We start from the raw sequence: 18,167 nt of genomic DNA, 5'->3' as shown, positions 1-18,167 counted from the left end.
TTGCTGGTTGGCTTTTCTTCTGCCATAGTGAGTGCCTGTGTTCATGTGATGCTTCATGAACATCAGCACTCGGGGTGAGAGAATGCAGAGCCAGGGATTCAGCACCGAGGACAGCTCCAGGCCTCAACCAGTTACACTGCTGGTCAGCTCAGCTACTTTCATCCAAGTCAATACATCAAATAATTGACCTCCAAAAGATTAGACCAACGGCCCTGGCTGCCAATCCAGTGGTGACGGGTCGGATCTGATAAGAGCGTTTGATTTGGAGGCCACCGGATTTGTCCTTTGAGTATACTGAGAGTATACTGAGAATACTGACTAGTGTGCAGCTCTGCCATACGTAACCACATTAATGCCGGACAAAAAAATGATCAACGATGCTGTTCTACATGGCTGTAAAAGGGAGATGTTTGATGTGTAAATATTACTGCAGGACTTGGACAAATGTGTGAGCATACAATGACGAGGCAATTATAAAACAAAGGCATTTTCAGTGGCAATAGGCAATTAACACCTTCAACCTTTGTTTAATGTTTTTTCGACAAACACCTGAGGCCGGTATTTCCCTCCTCGCCAACACCTCGCGCTCTGTGTTGTTTGCACATGCCTCTACATGTGCCCACACTGCTAAGCCAGCCGAGCGGATCAGTGATTCTGAAGTCGAGAGCCTCTGACACAGCAGAGTGAAAGCCGTTTGGAGGGGGGGGGGGAGAAAAGCACATCATGTCTCCCCTTCCGGCATGTGTCTGACGCACTGTGCAGTCATGCTCGTTCGGCCGGTCTCCATGGCAACCGGCGAGATGTGGAGGCAGCAGCAGCAAGGAAATGGCTGCAGTGTGTGTGGAGGTTCTGTAGACAGAGCTCTCCCCTTTTTCCTTGCCATGGTAACACTGACAGGAGGTGAATATATAGTGATCTCTCTGCACAGAGCCAACTCTACAGCTAGTAAAAAAGCTCATAGTGAGGTGTTTCATTTGAGCGTGTTGAATGTGCGTGGGCGCTGTGGTGACTGAGCTCAGGACCTCCTCATTAATGCAAGAAAGAGCAAGTGAGAAAAACACAGATAACTGTGAAGTCCAGGCATCGACGTCTACTGAAATCACACGACATTGCCTAGCCAATGTCCTCTTGGTGGAGTGGCGAAACTGAAGCAGCACCCCTTTTGACAGGCACATTTATAACAACAGAAATGATTAACGCATAGCCTACCTCTTCTGGGTGTTAAATCAGAGGCAACCTTTCTAATTCCTGTATTTCTTTTGATCTGACTGTCTCCGTTTCTGACGCATTCTTACTGACAAAAAAACGCTCATTTGTGAGCTCTTCTCACGAAATACCTGCCGTCGGGGCCTGCCAAACTTAAAGCCGCAGCGAGTAAACACCTAATGACTGCCTGCAGAGACAGTTCAAGTTCGAAACAGTCTGTGTGTACCTTTAACATCTTGGTTGAAGTGAGGCACAGGTCGTGTGTCAGCGCAGGTGATACCCTAATTCAAGTCAATTTACCAGCGAAGGTGACAACAGAGCAGATGCCCTCTGCCGGATCGCAGTCATCACAGATGGTATCTCTGTCAGCAGTCTGGATGTGGCGTGATTTGAGGGTTCAGGTTGTCTCAGACACCCGTGGCAGTTTTTGAAAAACCAGAGATGCCACCTTTCAAGCTGAGTGATGTGTCCTACAGAGGACATAGCCGGAAGCCAATCTCCATAGATAAACACACTGCCAAGCATGTGCAGTGTTCTGTACTCAAATTTTGATCCAAGGGACATTAATACGGTGCTGAAGTCTGTTTAGGATATTGAGACTAGTTTCTTCCTAATTACATTACTTCCCTTGAATGATGGAGTATGGGCAGAGATATTCAAGTCGATCAATTCGAATTCAAGTTCTACTGACACATATCTCTGCCCATAGATGGAGCTCGCTTACAAAGCCACTGGAAGGCAGACAGGGAATTTAAGTCTCAGCTGCTGTGGTACAAGCAATGAAATGTTTAAACTGTTTGTGTCCATGATCAAATAAAGCTGAACTAACGGTCTTCAAACACAGTAGTTTGGCATGACATGTATCAACTGCATGACACAATGTGTGTGTGAGCCAGTCCTGCAGTGTTAACAGGGTCGGACAGTCACTGTGGCAGTGCTGCTGCCACCAAGTGGAGCTCTGAGGAACTGGCTTTTCCAAATGAGGCCATATGTCACATCTGCTAAATGACCTCTCACGACGATGTGTGCAACTGTAACATTATCTCAAAACGAAAGCCGTCTTTTATCTTTATCTCCTTTCAGTCACACAACGACCCACGCAGCGAGCAGAATATGATTTAGTGAGCGTGCGGCAACATCCTTACCTTTTGCGCGTCTTCCCATTTCTCCTTGTTTTCCTCCTCCAAGAGGTTACTGATGATTTGAAAGAAGTTCTGCGGAGAGAGGATGAAAGGGGAAAACTACGTCACACACCCACACACAAGTATTGAATGCACCGCAGCAAGAAGCGTCTTGAAATCATGACACATAAACAACACTATAAGCTTAAAAGAGGACTTTTATGGATAATGCTCTGACTTTTTTTCTATGCAGGGAATTAATGACGGTCCCTGCGGGGGCTCAATAGCAGGAACATGTGCCACTGAAAACTAGGGATTGTAAACCATCAACAGAAAAAGATGGAATTTGTGGATCGGCTCATAAAAATACACCTTGAACCCCCTGCAGCTCGCGGCAAACACTTAATGCTAGGGGAGAGAAGCACACGCTGCAATCAGGAAGTATGAACAAAAAAAATGAAAGGGAACGTTTGGGCAGCTGTGTGGATTGTCTTTTTCAGCAGCGGAAAAGCAGGGGAGGGAGGAGGGGAGGGGCTGCTTGGGGTGCATGCCTGCAGTAGTAATAGGACCCCTGTCTGATCTTTAGCCTTGTTATTTCGTCTGGTCTACAATGTGCCTGAGGGAGCGGCTCTCTCTCTTGACACAGGCTATCTTGTTTTCTACTTGAATGCTTATGCTCCCTCTGGTGGTAATGTGCCCACTTTAACACTGCATTAGCGCAGAGACACGAGGAAGGGAGGGGAGGAGGGAGGGCTGGCTGACTGCTCTCCTGTCTGCCCACACACACACACACACACACACACACACACACACACACACACACACACACACACACACACACACACACGGTCGTAATAACCAGAGACAGGATGCTTGCCTCATCTCATAGATTTTCTATGGTTGGAAAATGGGCTGAATGGGGCCTGGGTCGCCCATCCATGGCCAGCACATTTGGGTTTTATTTCTGCAGGATATGCGCACCAGACCGAACAGCCCATATCCTAGGGAAACTGTTGATAGATGTGCAAGAAAACTAAGGAAAAAGGGAAAAACCGACAATTTTCTAGTGCACATAGCGCTACAAAGCACATTAGAAAGTGCATCAGTTTTATATGATTCTGATTACATACTGTACGTCATAACCTGAGCAACCATATGCCAATTAAGTCATATTACGGTACATTCAAAAGATGCTTTAGCTCAAATTCTGATGTGCATTGCCATCTACTACTATCCCTTGGTTATTTGGGAGAGCTTGTTTTTTCCCTCTTTAAGTCATCTTTATTTGTCCATTCCTTAAAATCTGCAACAGAGCATGACAACATAATTGGTATATTGGATTAAATAAATCCAGTAAAAAAAAAATGTTCTAACTATATTAAAAAAAAAGGGAATTTTACGATACTTTGAAAGTACCTGAACTCTCAAATTATTATAGCAGAAATTATGAGTTCCTCCAAACAGAAAATGGCTTATGGGCAAGACATCCCTACACAGAACAACATTAACCAAACATGCTTCAGTCAATAACAAAGCCTGATTAGAAACTCACAGAAGAAACTATAACGGAGAGCTGGGAATTCCGTTAACACACATTCAATATTTATAACTTGCTTTGCTGTAACCATCAAAGAGCGAGCCATTTTAATTTGGAAAAACAACCAGGCAAAAACACACACACACACACACACACACACACGCACGCACGCACGCACGCACGCACGCACACACACACACACACACACACACACACACACACACATACACACACTAAAATGACATTTGCGAGTGCCGCACAGGACTGCACAAAGACCACAGAGACGCCCAAGAAGGCTGTCTTTGAAAATGGCACAGCTCCTAGGACATAAATCATCTTATTGGTGATGGGAGGTGGAGCTCTCACTATAATCTCCATCATCCTATTGACAAAAACCGGATCAAGGCTGCAGTCAACCCCCAACATGATGAGATGAAGCAGCTCAGGATGTGCAGGAGATCTCTTGATACAATAGAGCCATGGGGTGTTTGTCAGCATTCGTGCCATTTCAGACATTTCAGAAAATATATTTTCCTATACAACACAATGGTGTTCGCAAAATGTATCAGACATTTTGTTTAAAATAGATACATTCATAAGCCACTATAAAGTAGGATATGAATAGAAATATACAAAGTCCCATGTCATTGTGTTCAAATGAACCTGCTGCCTTCTGCTTACTTGAACGTCATCCGAAGATGGCTCATAGCTGGCCCTCTTGAAGGTCTCCGTCACGTTGCGAAGGATTTCCACAGAAGACAGCAGGTCACCGGCGTAGAAGTTCCTCCTCTGGGTGAGGTCCAGCAGGTTTTTGGTGACCTGGGACATCCCATCCCCCGCCAGCATCCTCTGGCCCTTCGCAAGGTGCCCCTGAACCTCCAAAAACAGGAGAAGACAGAACTTGGGGCATTGGTGTCCTCTGCACACAAGCTAAACTACACACATTGGGAGTAAATGGAGTGCAATAAATCGGGATGAAAGACGCGACTCTCCAAGGCCCTTTATGTGACACTTATATCTAAGCCACACCGAAACGAAAAAACGTATTTCTGCCTCACGGATGTTTTGAAATGAGCCAATATGAATAAAAGAGTTAACTGGAGCAGAAGACACACACATTTAGGCAGAATTGCACAGTGATATGACATTCCACATCATTGCACAGGGTTTAAGTCCATAAATACACAATCACAGGTGCAGCGCAACGTGCTATCTCAGCTCTCCTGAATTATTTTATTTTTAACAGTGATGGAGGGTTAGCGAAATTACCTAGTCTAGTGGAAGTGCTATTGTGTTTTTCCAGACTAAAGGCAAACACAATAAAGCCTATATTCAATAGAGCCATCTTAAACGGACCCAGACTTTATATAAAAAAATTCAAAAAGGTATGATGAATAAAGGATCAAAGAGTTATTTTTATAAAAAGAGTGTGTCTTTTCTTTAATAAAAGAAATATAGTGACCATTCACCCTACAAATTTGCTCTCCAGTCAGTTGACGGTCTCATACAAAAATGTATTATAACAGATGTTATTTAAAGTGTGCAATTGAGTGAAGACACTTGTACACTTTGAGTGTTCATTAAAATGCAAAGTACAACAAGCTGAAGCAAACTAGACAAGCGCGGATGACAAGATGCCAGAAACGCTGAACAAAATTGTCGAAGAACTTGACGATGACCATTAATTGCACGGTGAAAAGACAAAATAAAAAAGGGGCAAAATCCGTGTTTTTAATTTGCTACTCCATTGAAAGTGGTTTATCTTTGGGTACAGTGTGACCAGAAGAAAATGGGAGGGGTGGGTGGGGGAAAACACTTGGGAGGTAATTTATGATGCACTGGAAAACACACAGGCTGTGAGAGGAAGCTGACTTTGCACCTACTGATTGCTGCAAGTATCTGAATTCATTTGTTATGCATCGAGCATAGCTGGGCTGCTCCCAGAAGGCCATACCACGGTGATCCAAAGAGCAGCGTCGACTAGTGGTGCCTGCAGAGGGGGAAAGAGACAGATTTGGAGAGGAGATGGAGCGAGGGAGAGATGGGGGCGGGGGGGGGGTTGTAGGCGTAGAGAGAGAGAGAGAAGGAGTTTGTGTGTGTGTGGGTTGGGGGGGGGGGGGGGGAAATGGCAAAAAGAAATGCAGATGGATGTGTTGGGAGTGGAGGGAGTTTGAAAGAGGAAAGCAAGAAGGACAAAAAAGTAATGTGAGAAAAACCGAAATATTTATTATTTTCTTTTTTTCCAGTGGAGTGGAGGTACATTACATAAAGAGAGAGAGAGGTTTCTGGAAGGAAATTGCTGAAGAATTTCAACCAGCATTGGTTTCATATGATGGAGCGACAGACAGACAGACACAGTCCCTTGGCTTTTAAAATATATATATATATATATATATATATATATATATATATATATATATATATATATATATATATATATATATATATATATATATACCGACCGTGTTAGAACAACTTACAGAGGATTATTCAAGCATGAAGCAACCTCAGCTGTGATAGCTGCCGGGCATTTAATAAACAGTGAACCCGAAAATAGCAAGAGCCATCCCAATATCCGCCCACTTCGCCGTACACATCCTTCACACAGGGGTCCGAGATCACACCTTCACGGCTGTCGAAACCCGATGGAGGAGTGCACTTCACACATCACCCTACAGCTGCTCCAAACACAGGTGCTTCAACATCCTGAGGGTAAGACTTCCACAAGTAAAAAAAAACATTTCTCCCCTTGGCATCCGTGCATCACACAAATCCTTCCCCCCTATCTCCTGTTTTCTCTCTCTCTCTCTCTCCCTCGCTCTGTCTTCACACACTAACACGCACATACAGAGAAAAGAAAGATCAGAACCACACCTTTTACGCCCACCTTCTCTCACAGCTACTACCCCGGAGATATGCCTACGCACTGGAACATATAGCGATATGCCTGTGAGCGCCCATGCAGCACCACCAGACAACCCCGAGGGCAGCAGGAGAGGCCCAAAGCTTCACACGGCACTGAGCATCCGTCTCTCTTTCGTAAACTGGCTTCACTTGGGCAGTTATAGTTATGTTCCTGTACAAGACTACCTTTTTTTAAAAAGGACATCAAATTATATTTTCTTTCAGGTGCCTTGCACTCCAAAAAAAGGTGGACACAAGTGTATTTAACAATGGCTTGATAACTAGGAATTACAGATTCACTTCAGCGATTTGGCTCTGACTTTTTTTTGTCTGCTTTGATTTTTTAGTTTTTTAGTGTTATACTGTATGATTGATAGGACGTTCTTATGGGAATTTAGCATGCCTGGAAGATACAAATTGCCCCAAGGCCAAAATCATGTGAATGTGAAAAGTGCCTGGATCAGATGTAAATCCCCCCCCCCCCCCTCAGTTTAGAAAACATAGATATAAAGATAATAATGGTGGTGGCTTATAAGCTGTATGAAATAAAACCTTCATAAATACCCTGCATTTCTCAAGTGCTCATTGGAATTTCAATTAGGCCAACTGGTGGTGGGAATGCACAATATGCAAGGCAATGCAAGTGTATTCATATAGCACAATTAAGACACAAGGCCATTCAAAGTGCTTTACAGGGATTGAATAGACATTAGAAAAGCGAATAAAAGAATTAATAGAAATAACAATTACAGGATAAAGGGAAACAGAAAAGTCTTCCGCTTTAATTTAAAAGAGCTGAGAGTTGCAGCAGACCTCAAGTTTTCTGGGAGTTTGTTCCAGATATGCGGTGCATAAACATTTAAAGCTGCTTTTTCGTGTTTAGTCCTAACTCTGGGGACTTTAAGTAGACCTGTCCCAGACGACCTGAGAGCTCTGGATGTTTCATAACGTATCAGCAGACCAGGAATGTTTTTTGGCCCTAAACCATTCAGTGCTTTATAAACCAACATCAATATTTTGAAATCAATTCTTTGATTAACAGGAAGCCAGTGTAAAGACTTCAGAACTGGGGTGATTTGGTACACTTTTCTTTGTCCTAGTGTGGACTCGAGCAACAGCATTCTGAATAAGCTGAAGCTGTCTGATTGATTTTTTAGAAGGCCGGCAAGACACTGTTTCAGTAGTCAAGTCTACTAAAAAGATAGATGCATGGACAAGTTTTTCTAAATCCTGCTGAGACATAAGCCCTTTAATTCTTGATATGTTTTAAGGTGGTAGTAGGCTGACTGTAATTGATTTAATGTGTTCTTTTGAAATTCAAGTCTGAGTCTATGAAGATTGCTGGTTTGGTGAGTGATTTCTAACATAACAGATTTAAGCTGTGCGCTGAATAGTAAAATAAGCTATTACCTAAAGTCAGTGGAATGAGATAACAGAACACATCTTCTTTGTCCGGCCTGTCAGGATCTACTACCCGGTAGATTTTGTTAATTTAACCAGTGCAAATGTTCACACATAAATATTTTACTTTTATATCTGTTTTCGGTATAAAACATACACTGTTCAGTTAAGAACGCATCCTTATCCCCAGAGATGGCAAACACTAGCTTTTTTTGCTTTGAGTCTGCACCAATCTGTCTTCTATCCTTGCATCATCAGTGATGTAGAGTTGGTTGAGTATGAAATATAGGTCAGTGGAGATGTGCTTGATCAAAACCAAGGCTGCACGCCACCAAGGCACTGACCTGCTGCTGTCCGCCTTCACAGCATCCCCAACCTCGGCACGCCATTAGAGGGGAATTCTTTATTCAAACAAAACCTCCCTGAGACAAAAAGGCTACAACAGTGTTTACTGGCCTATAAGCTGTGTCTGAAAACACTCTCTGACAAGGACTGATATGGATTTATCCACTGGAAATATCATCCAGTGGTAGAAAAACAACTAAAAACCCTTACTTTAAAGAAAGAAATACAAAATATCACCAACAGTATCAGGACGGTGAATTAACTTAAGTATTACGGTACAAATAAAATGACCTTTTCCATTATAAAGGATGGTGTCGCATGTGTGATCCTTCTCCTCTACATAAGCCGGTGAAGAGCTGATTTACTGTAGCTTGCAGTTGTGTAACTTTAATTGCTCCCTCTTTCAATTGGGTGACTCCAGCTTTAAGTGCGATTTGGGGAGTAGACGAACTGCAATATCTCTTGTGCAAAGTGTCTGCTGACTTCAGGCGTCCGTAGAGTAAAATATACAATGTTGGAGTCGAGTATTAGATGACACTGCTTTGTGCATTCAAATTCTCTGCAATACAGTATATACTGTACATATTTCGTCTCTCTCACTTCCTGTTGTCTTTTAGCTTGTGTTCTCTAGTGTGTGTACTTATGCATGAACCTCGCGTTTGAGCGATACAACGCGAACAGATTCATCAGCTGAGTGAATATGTGTCCTCTTGACCCCCGCCCCCTCACCTCCGGTAGCCGTTGTCACCCATGACGACTGACACTGTGCTGGGGCCGCTGCACTGGGTGGGGGGTTGCTCTTTCTATATCATGACCTTGATGACGACAGTGACTACAGCTGAGTAGGAGCCAATGCCCCCTTAAGGCATTGGGGAGACGCTTCAGCCCAAGCAGTCTATAGCTGCATTCGTGTCGCACACATTGTCATGTCTCCTTTGCTAATCAATATTTCATCATTGTTTTTGCCTCTTAGCACCAATTACAGGGAGCAGGTCGGTTTGGAATGCAATTTTCTTTTCTTTTTTCACGCATTTCTCTCATTAAGGGCTTTGTGACTTTGACCTTGATGTAATTACAGGTCTAAGGTCAGAAGGCATTGTTTTCATTTATAGTTACATTAAAACAGGCTTTGTGAAGCCTCTCTGAAACCAGAGCTGTGATTAATGGCTTTACTAATAAACTTGACCTGACCTGACTTATTGTCCATCATGGTCTTTTTGGACCAGCAGTGGGCAGCTTTGACGGGGGAGGATGCACTGCGCTTAAACATGATATATGCCTGCTATCTGTTATCTCACCCTTTTATCATGACACCGTTCTTCTGATGCACAGGCATTAAAGGCCAAGGTTCCCTTGTGAAGAGAAATGGCTCTCTCACATTGACCATGTGTGTGGGAATCCTGCATAACAGACGTGCACCAACACTGACAAACACAAAGAAACTCTTTGATCTGATTTATGGTAAAGTGCCAGACTGTGTTGACCTACTGTATGGACATAAAAGATAATAGGACATAGACTGCAGGAATGGCACTTCTCCACATTACAGCAGTCAGTGCTATCATTGTAAAGGCATTGAAAATCAGTTATAGAAGGAAATGCTTTAGATTCATAATTAAGGTCCAGGTTACACAACTCTACACTTTTACTTCCCTCTATTTTCTTTTTATTAATTAACAAATATGACACTGCTCAGTAAAGGACACTTATTAGTTTGACTGAACAAAAGGTGCAAACTGTATTACCCAGTCTAACTCACTGGCCTGGGGCTGGCCCATAAAGGCACCTCTTGGTCTAAATTATTTCTTAATCAGTAAAGCTGTTAAATTTCAAACATTTTCATACAGGGAAGAAGAAAGGAAAAAAAGGCCTCCCTGCCAGATGGAAATAGTTTTGTAGCGCCAAACAGTTATTAAAGCCATAAAACTAATGTCAGGCCAGAAAGCTAATGTCATGCTAGTAAATCTACTTTGGTTAACTTTGCCGCGGGTTAGCCATCTGTGAACGACAGTGTGGTTCCTACTACATCTAGTTTGCCAGTCAGCTGTTTTGTGGGTTGTGTGGAGGAGATGCCAACTGAGAACATTTTAAATTGCTTCAAGTTTTACAATAGCTTACCAAGTTAAACCTAAATGTAACATATACAACCATACAAAAACAATACGGTGCCCAGCAGTGCTACATTGTTGTGAGCTGACCTTCAGCAGGAACAAAAGTATTGTAGCGGCTTTTGGGTTGCCTTACAATTCACCCTCTCTCTCTCTCCTCTGCCTACCTCCTATCGCTCTTTTTTTCAACAGCTGAGCATTAGCCTCGCTTTGCTAGAGACCTTCTGCATCCTCCGCTCAAATGTTTCTCTCTCCGTGCACATATTAAAGCTTCTGTGTTCAAAAAAACAGACCTCAGTGTGCCCTTCTTTAACAATGCTCTCAGAATCACAGTTACTAAATGTTTTCCTTCCTTTTACCATCCCACTGCACATGCTTTGTACTGACGGGTGAAGCCAAGAGTTACATCACCGCATGTAACTCTTGGCTACATGCGGTCTCCGCATGTGGAGATGGCATGAAGGGACATTTCGCTTTCCCCGCTCAGACGGAGGAACACAATTTTTGGCATCAGATGACATTTTATTTTTCAGGATGTTTTGGAGATTTCATACACCATGCACAGATTAGGCCGGCACCCAACAAAGTAAAAGGCTTGTTGATAACCTCTATGCTAAAAGGACAGTTTAATGTTGTGGCATAATTCCTCATAATCTAGCCATATTAGTGACACATTAGTCCACAATTGCTGGGTTATTCTACTTTTGTAAATCCACAGTTGCATTTGCTGGCAAAGCAGCGTGATTCATACTTGTCATTCCTTGACAATTGGTCAAATGAAGATCAATCAATCCTGCCATTACATAAATTAGCAAAAGGTTGAATCCCACGTTGCACATATATTAAGAGGTAATGACTAGTTATTAATTTTACACCTACACAGATCGGGAAGTCATGCAGGTATAATATATAAAGACTTTCCAAATTCATCGCTGGACCTCACAGTGCACACTATACTGTTTATAAATCAGTCAGTGATAGAAAAAGATGAATTGAGTAATTCAATCTATTGCCCATGTCCTTACCTGTAGCATTGGGCGGGCATCTATTAAAGGCCAGTTCTCCCGAAGGCGTCCGTCTCCACACCATTGACACTGCATAGTCCTCGGGACAAATCTCATACGGTGCTGAAAAGCGAGAGTGTGACGACAACAACATCAATGCAAAGACCTTACCCGCATTCCCACTATGATGCAACAATTTCTTCATATTACAAACAGGGACATATGGAAATATTGTTGGTGAACACAAGGATGCCATAAGAGGATAAAGATAAAACCTACCCTCTCTTTTGGGTCACAACTTTGGTGGGCATAGCCACTGCATATTTATAAAATCATAATAATAATCATAATGATATCTTTATGATAAGAATCCACTTTGAGAAAGAGATTATTTTTTAAAATTTGTACAATAAGCTTTGATGACGCTTGCATTGCTCAGTGTCTCACCAGCAATTTCAGTTACCTCATCTTTTGGGAAACATATTAGTGCTAGTGTATCCCTCCTTTGTATCCTGCAATCTCCCCTTCAGGCTCTTGTGTGTTTTTTCCCACTGATATCATGATGCAAACGAGATGTGCCATCCACTCAGAAGAGGAGAGATAATTACCCCTGTCCACTTCTGTTCAGGTAAATGAGGTCTCATTATCCTTTTGGCCTCACCTGGACAACGCTGGTCACTGCACTTCCTGACTTCTTCCCCGTTGCCGTCGCACTGCTGCCCGGTCGTGGCCAACCCCTGACAAACCCGCACTCGCCTCTGCCAGCCGCCATCGCACGACTTCGAACAGCCACTCCAAGGACCCCAAGGATTCCACTGCCCATTAGCTAAAAACACAATCATCTTCAGTTAGAAAAAAACAAACAAGATACTCTCAGAGGCATTTCATTTACCCCCCCAAAAAATAAAAAATGTAATACACACCGCTATGTGTGCGATATTTATCTTATGCCATTCAAGCTTGTAATTAAAAAGTTTGACAAGCTCAAGTATCCCTTTTGTTTACATTGATTTATTTCGCTATCCATGCATTCATTTTGTGTAGATGCAATTTATTGGAAAAACAACTTTCGAATAATAAGGACAGAAAGAAAGATGTGTGTTTTCGGGCTAAAGAGGGGGGGGGGCTAGGGAGGGGGGGGGGGCTGCTCTGCGAGTGGTGATTATTTGCCTCACTTTGCCTATATATTAAAAATGCATTTGTGCTGAAGTTTCCAAAAAAAAACAAGCAGCATTTTTTATGCCCTTAAAATGAACACTGTTAAATTGGGCATTAGACGACAAAAAAAAAACAGATGCCCCCCTTCAGCGATGTAGTAAATCACACGCCCTTGTCTGAACCGAAAAGGTAGAACACCCTTTGAGCAGGAAACACGCTCAACTCTCAATTTAACCTCCACTAACCCCCCACCACCTTCACACACGAGGGGCTGCTTTGTGTCCTACAACTAACCTCTGCTTCCGGAGGAGAGGAAAAAAAACAGGAAGACCTGTTGGACCAAACTATCCGCAAGACATTGATTGAAACCCCAGTTTCCTTCCGCTCCACATCAGAGCTGCTGATTCCTCAGACAGATGCACGCTCATGAGTTTCAAAGAACTAACCATGCCGAGCAGTCCAGGGAAAATGTTTTCAATTTTGAAACACATAAAATTGATCCAAATCCTGCACACACCTTTATTGTAGAGATAAGCCAGTTCTTGGACTTTATTCCGTTGTGGGTCATTATTTTTAACAGACTGTTTTTTCTTCCTTTTAGCACAATTAATTACTCAAATATATATTTCACTATTTCTTTAAGAACATATAAATACAATGTTGCCTTAAGCTCTTCTGTCTTGTTTGTTTGTGTGTTGCATTGCCTCCAGCAGACATCTGACATGGTGCTGGTGGAGGTTAAATGATTACCTGAACTGTGTTGTCTCACTAATGTTTGATCTCTCTCACTATGGAAACAAATAAAAATTGCTAAGTAGGTAGGCCTCATTACATGAATACATTGTATAATGTATCCTCTCTCTGTGAGGCAAACAACAACATCTCCTGCTTCATTATATGAAATTGAAAATACTCATTCAGGAGCATTTTTCCCTATTTTAGTTGGTCCATGAGAGCATACGGTCTGCCGACCGCTTACACAACGTGTTCAATAACTTTTGAAAATGTGAAGGGAATGTCTTTGCCACACACATACATACCAAAGGAATAAAGTATAAAACCCAGATGTTTTATGCTGCTGCAGTGAAAATTGCATCAGGAGATTATGAGAGTGCTCAGGCCCCCCTTCATATGATCAGACAATTCAAAGCCCGATGGAGACCACTAAGCTGACATATTTGAGTTTCTAATACATCCATGATGTTGACAGGCAGTTTGGACAGCTAACCATGAATTCTGTGAAAGGCCTACAGTATATCTAACTGGATTTTACAAATCCAATTGATGGAGCATGGTCTTAAACATGATTCATGACTCTTACAGCACAGCTTTGAGTCCTTGCTGCAGAGCGATTGTCAGTGTGCAACAGAAAAGAGTAAAACAGCTTAGTAAATTCAGGTCGCATATTTCATTTAAAGTTGATGATAACGATTACGGCACTCATGGTAGTTATAATAATGGTGATGACAATATGGGACGCGCTGTTTTATTCTCTCTCTCTTTTCTCCGTTTCAAATAATGGTTTTGAATTTAGACATCAAAGTGGATATGGAATTGAAAAGGCTCAGGATTTTACCTGTGCAGTCAGGATTATGGCACTCTCTGCTCTCTGCCCAGTGACCGCGACACTCAGATCCCCCATGGGCGGCCGCGGAGCACTGCCTGGTCCTCTGCTGAGTGCCATTGGCACAGGTCACCGAGCAATCGCTCCAAGAGCTCCACTCCTGCCACTGTCCATCCACTGAGGCACCAACCACAACCCAACAAGCATGTGCCATGTGAAGGGGAGGAAAAAAAAAAAAAAAAAAACGGCAGACAGAAATGGGAGGAGATATTCAGATAACGAGTCTCTCTCATATTGAAAGCCAATAAAACAGAAGTTAAGTGGAAAGCAATTTTTTTTTACATAGGCTACTAAAGATTTGGAGGACATTTACTGTGCAGGAAAAGTCATCGTCACTAATCTGCTTACCATTCACAGGCAAGTGCAGAGTAAGTGATTTTGACGTCAGTGTACCAGTATTGGCTCTGCAGGGTTCCTAAACCCCATCATTATGTGAGCATTATTACTTTAATTGTGTTTCAAACCCCTGCATTAATTCAGTTTTACTCACCTTTGCATTGATTAATGACTATGTGGCAGAGTGTAAGATATAGCCTACTGCTACCCTTCTCAAGAATGGATCTTTTAAAATGAGTTCATCATCATCTTAAGTTAACGTTATTAACTTTATATTGCTTTAAAATCTCATGCCTCCAGGGAATAATTGCTAATATTGGCATTTTTGTTCATATAGAGAGCTCTAGACAGATGATACCTGGGCATAGGGCTATGTTGCAAAGCTTAGTCTGGGTCTCGGGTCCGTCACAGGCCCTGCCACCATGCTGGGGAGGGGCACACATCCTAGTCCTAGTGCGGTGACCGCGGCCACATGTGAACGAGCACAGGCTCCATGGTGACCACTCCTCCCATACACCGTGTACTGCGGGCACAGAAAAGGCGTCAGGGCCTAATCAATTGTCTCTGACCCTGATATGGCTCAAACAAAAAACAAAAAAAAATCGTAACAAACTGCAGTGAGCAATAAATGAAATGAAAATCAATCGAAAACAATAAGCAACCAAACAAATGTAAATGAAACACTGAGCACACACACAGACACTGTGGGGCCTCACAAAGCCTCAGCAACAAGCTTCGGTCACCTCTGCCAATCACTGTTATTCATTATTTGCACAATAAGAATATATGCTAGTCCATTAACAATGCCACAACAAGGGTATATAGAATATGATATAAATAAAACGTCAATCTTTCACGTGGCAGTTTCAAAGTGGGGGGTTGGGGAGCAGCAGGTCTGCACAGTGTTACAGTTTTGTTGAGTCTTCTTGGTAGACTGGGGGTCTAATAGGAGTTTACCCCTCAGGCTAAGGTGGGCTGACAACGTTTCTGCAAATCTGTCGCTACACAAGCCAGCACACTAATCATGGTTATACATGCACAAAGCAGACAGCCCGTAACCCAGTTCCAGACCTTATGCCTAACTGTCCACCTCTAACGTGTTGTCGAGTGATAGATAATGAAACGGCCGTTCAGACTAAATATCAGGCTAGACAGCCCAAATCCAAAAGGAAATGCCTCAAAGGGTGTTTCCTCATCACAGGTATATGCCTAAGAAATGAATACTAAAATATTTTGAAGGATATACCGTTTATTTTGATTTAAGACAACTCTAAATCTAATGGAGAATATTGTTATTTTTGGACATGTGGCACTGCAAGTATTAAAAACTAAATTATACAAATACAAGTACATGCAATCTTTGATCTTTGGATAAACACCATTTTTTTTAAATTAATCTGCATTCTGACATGATTGGAGTGAATTAATATTTTTCTGCATTTCCCTTTCTATTGAACAACTCTGGACATACTTTTCCAGCACACTTATGAGTCAAAAATAATTATACTGAGAAATTAAGCATTTTCCTCATCTCGGTTGCTCATCAAAATATATCATTTGAAATAATTGCTTTTATAAATATCAAGACCAGTTCCACGACAAAGTGCAAATACTATTTTATTATACAACTATAATTGTTTTTTTTTCAATTTAATTTCAAAATGCATCGTTCCTCTCAGTCTTCCACTTGGTTTGTGTTATAAGCTTAACTGGGTTCTTTTTGTTGGATGGTAAGTCTTCATAGAACTGCATAGAACATTTGCTATTGGCTCAAATGTCTTACTTTGGAAGGTGAAATATATATACATATTTGAGGAGGACAGAAGTAAGACACCTCCTTTCTTTCCTTGGCAGTTGTAGTGTTCCTAAATATACACCATGATGTGAAATGCTGAACACACTTCTTTCTAAATGTTAAAGTTTAACCTCTGATATTCTCCAAGCAAGTGCATTTACCGACAGGATTGAAGGCTCCAAATGAACTTTAAGGGAATGGAAATTCAGTTTTTTTAGTGTCTCTACTGAAAATATACAGTATGGACATTAGATCTGCAAAACAAATTATGTTTTCTAATCAGCTTCATGGGCGCACAGGGATCTTCAAAAGGAATTACAGGGCAAAGTGGGTACAGCCCTGCCTATGCACTTTCAGAATGAGACACAAAATAAAGGGCAAAATTAATGGAGCTTGGCGGGGTGGACACACTATATCTTTCGCCTTGTTATCATCTGTTGATTGCAAATGGGATTTAGGACCTTGGGAAACGTACGTCTGACCAATTTGTCCCCATGAAACTGCAGGGTCGTCTTCTGAGGGGGTCATCATCCACACAGGCTTGTGCAGAAAGCTGAAAGTTCCTGCAGTGCTGCAGTAGTTGGCTCTCGGGTATCAGTTGCTGAGTTGGCAGATCTTGGGATCAAGCCAAAGGGTCCAAGATAAGGACGAGCTATAGCGTCTGTCCCAGCCTCTTGCCTCTAGGCGCGGAAGCTTTGATGCTCTTAGCTAAGTGTCCCATGGTAGCAGAAAGCATTTACTTTGAAAATGTACATTTCAAAGCAGGCCTTCAACATTGGAAAAGGATTCAGCTCCTTTGAATGTTTTTTTGCTCAGAACTGCGGCCACGGTTTTCAGGGACGGCCGTGAAGAGCAATCATAGTCCAGTATTGGATCAGCAGCACATGATGGTGGACAAAGCAAAATGCCTAATGCCAAGAATGTTTTCATTCATTTGTGGTATGCTGGGATTTGGGTGGCCTTCTCATGGCATTCCAATGAGGTTTTACCTTTTTAACTTGTATGCCTGCCTCTTGTGCACACTTATATTCATCTCACAGTAATTACTATTCGGTTGAAGGGTGAAATCTCTGTTTTGACACAGAGGTGTTAGAGGTATTTTCCACCAAAGACACTACCTCTCGAATAATCATATAGCTGCAGTTCAAGCCAATGTTGTTGTGTTTTGCACTTGGCTCTGAGGGAATTGGAAACAGGGGGTCAATGGCAGCTGGAAATGCTTTGAAATACAATGGATTTGCCTCTCACAAACAGTTATCTGAAGTGGTTTTAGAGTCACTGTATGTTCACAGAGTTTCTCTCATAAAAAGCCACTTGTCAGAGTACACAAATATATCCATACGCCTACAGTTCAATCAGGAAATTACTGACTGTGTTCATACTTCTTTCCCCTTTTCTAAATGTGAATATTGTGACAAAGTCTTCCAATACCAGGTTTGACTGGCTCACAGGCAGCATTATATATTTTACAGTAATGTCTCAACATAACAAGTCTGCTCTTGCTTGTACTAGAAACACGTCTTATCCTATTTGGTTCTTTATTGGATAATACTACAAAGCAGAAGTTCTGAGGCAGCAATTAATGGTATGTTTCTGGCTTGGTTGTGAGTTTTCTTTGTGCCAAAAGT

General features: G+C 42.2%; 1 protein-coding gene across 1 annotated transcript in view; it reads right to left on the bottom strand.

Annotated features, from left to right (window-relative positions):
- Window positions 1-18,167, bottom strand: part of adgrb3 (adhesion G protein-coupled receptor B3) — a 114,672-nt gene that overhangs the window by 40,162 nt on the left and 56,343 nt on the right. The window contains exons 5-11 of the mRNA XM_080036256.1: window positions 15,103-15,267; window positions 14,361-14,525; window positions 12,288-12,452; window positions 11,648-11,749; window positions 5,748-5,854; window positions 4,546-4,740; window positions 2,352-2,420 (exon numbers count right to left, since the gene is read on the bottom strand). Coding sequence (XP_079892382.1) covers window positions 2,352-2,420; window positions 4,546-4,740; window positions 5,748-5,854; window positions 11,648-11,749; window positions 12,288-12,452; window positions 14,361-14,525; window positions 15,103-15,267 — 968 coding nt within the window. The remainder of the gene's footprint in view (window positions 1-2,351; window positions 2,421-4,545; window positions 4,741-5,747; window positions 5,855-11,647; window positions 11,750-12,287; window positions 12,453-14,360; window positions 14,526-15,102; window positions 15,268-18,167) is intronic.

The sequence above is a fragment of the Ammodytes marinus genome, assembly GCF_949987685.1.
Source record: "Ammodytes marinus genome assembly, chromosome: 11".
In the NCBI taxonomy this organism is placed as follows: domain Eukaryota; kingdom Metazoa; phylum Chordata; class Actinopteri; order Uranoscopiformes; family Ammodytidae; genus Ammodytes; species Ammodytes marinus.
Note: the sequence above shows the minus strand (reverse complement) of the source record. Positions and strands in the feature narration are given on the sequence as shown.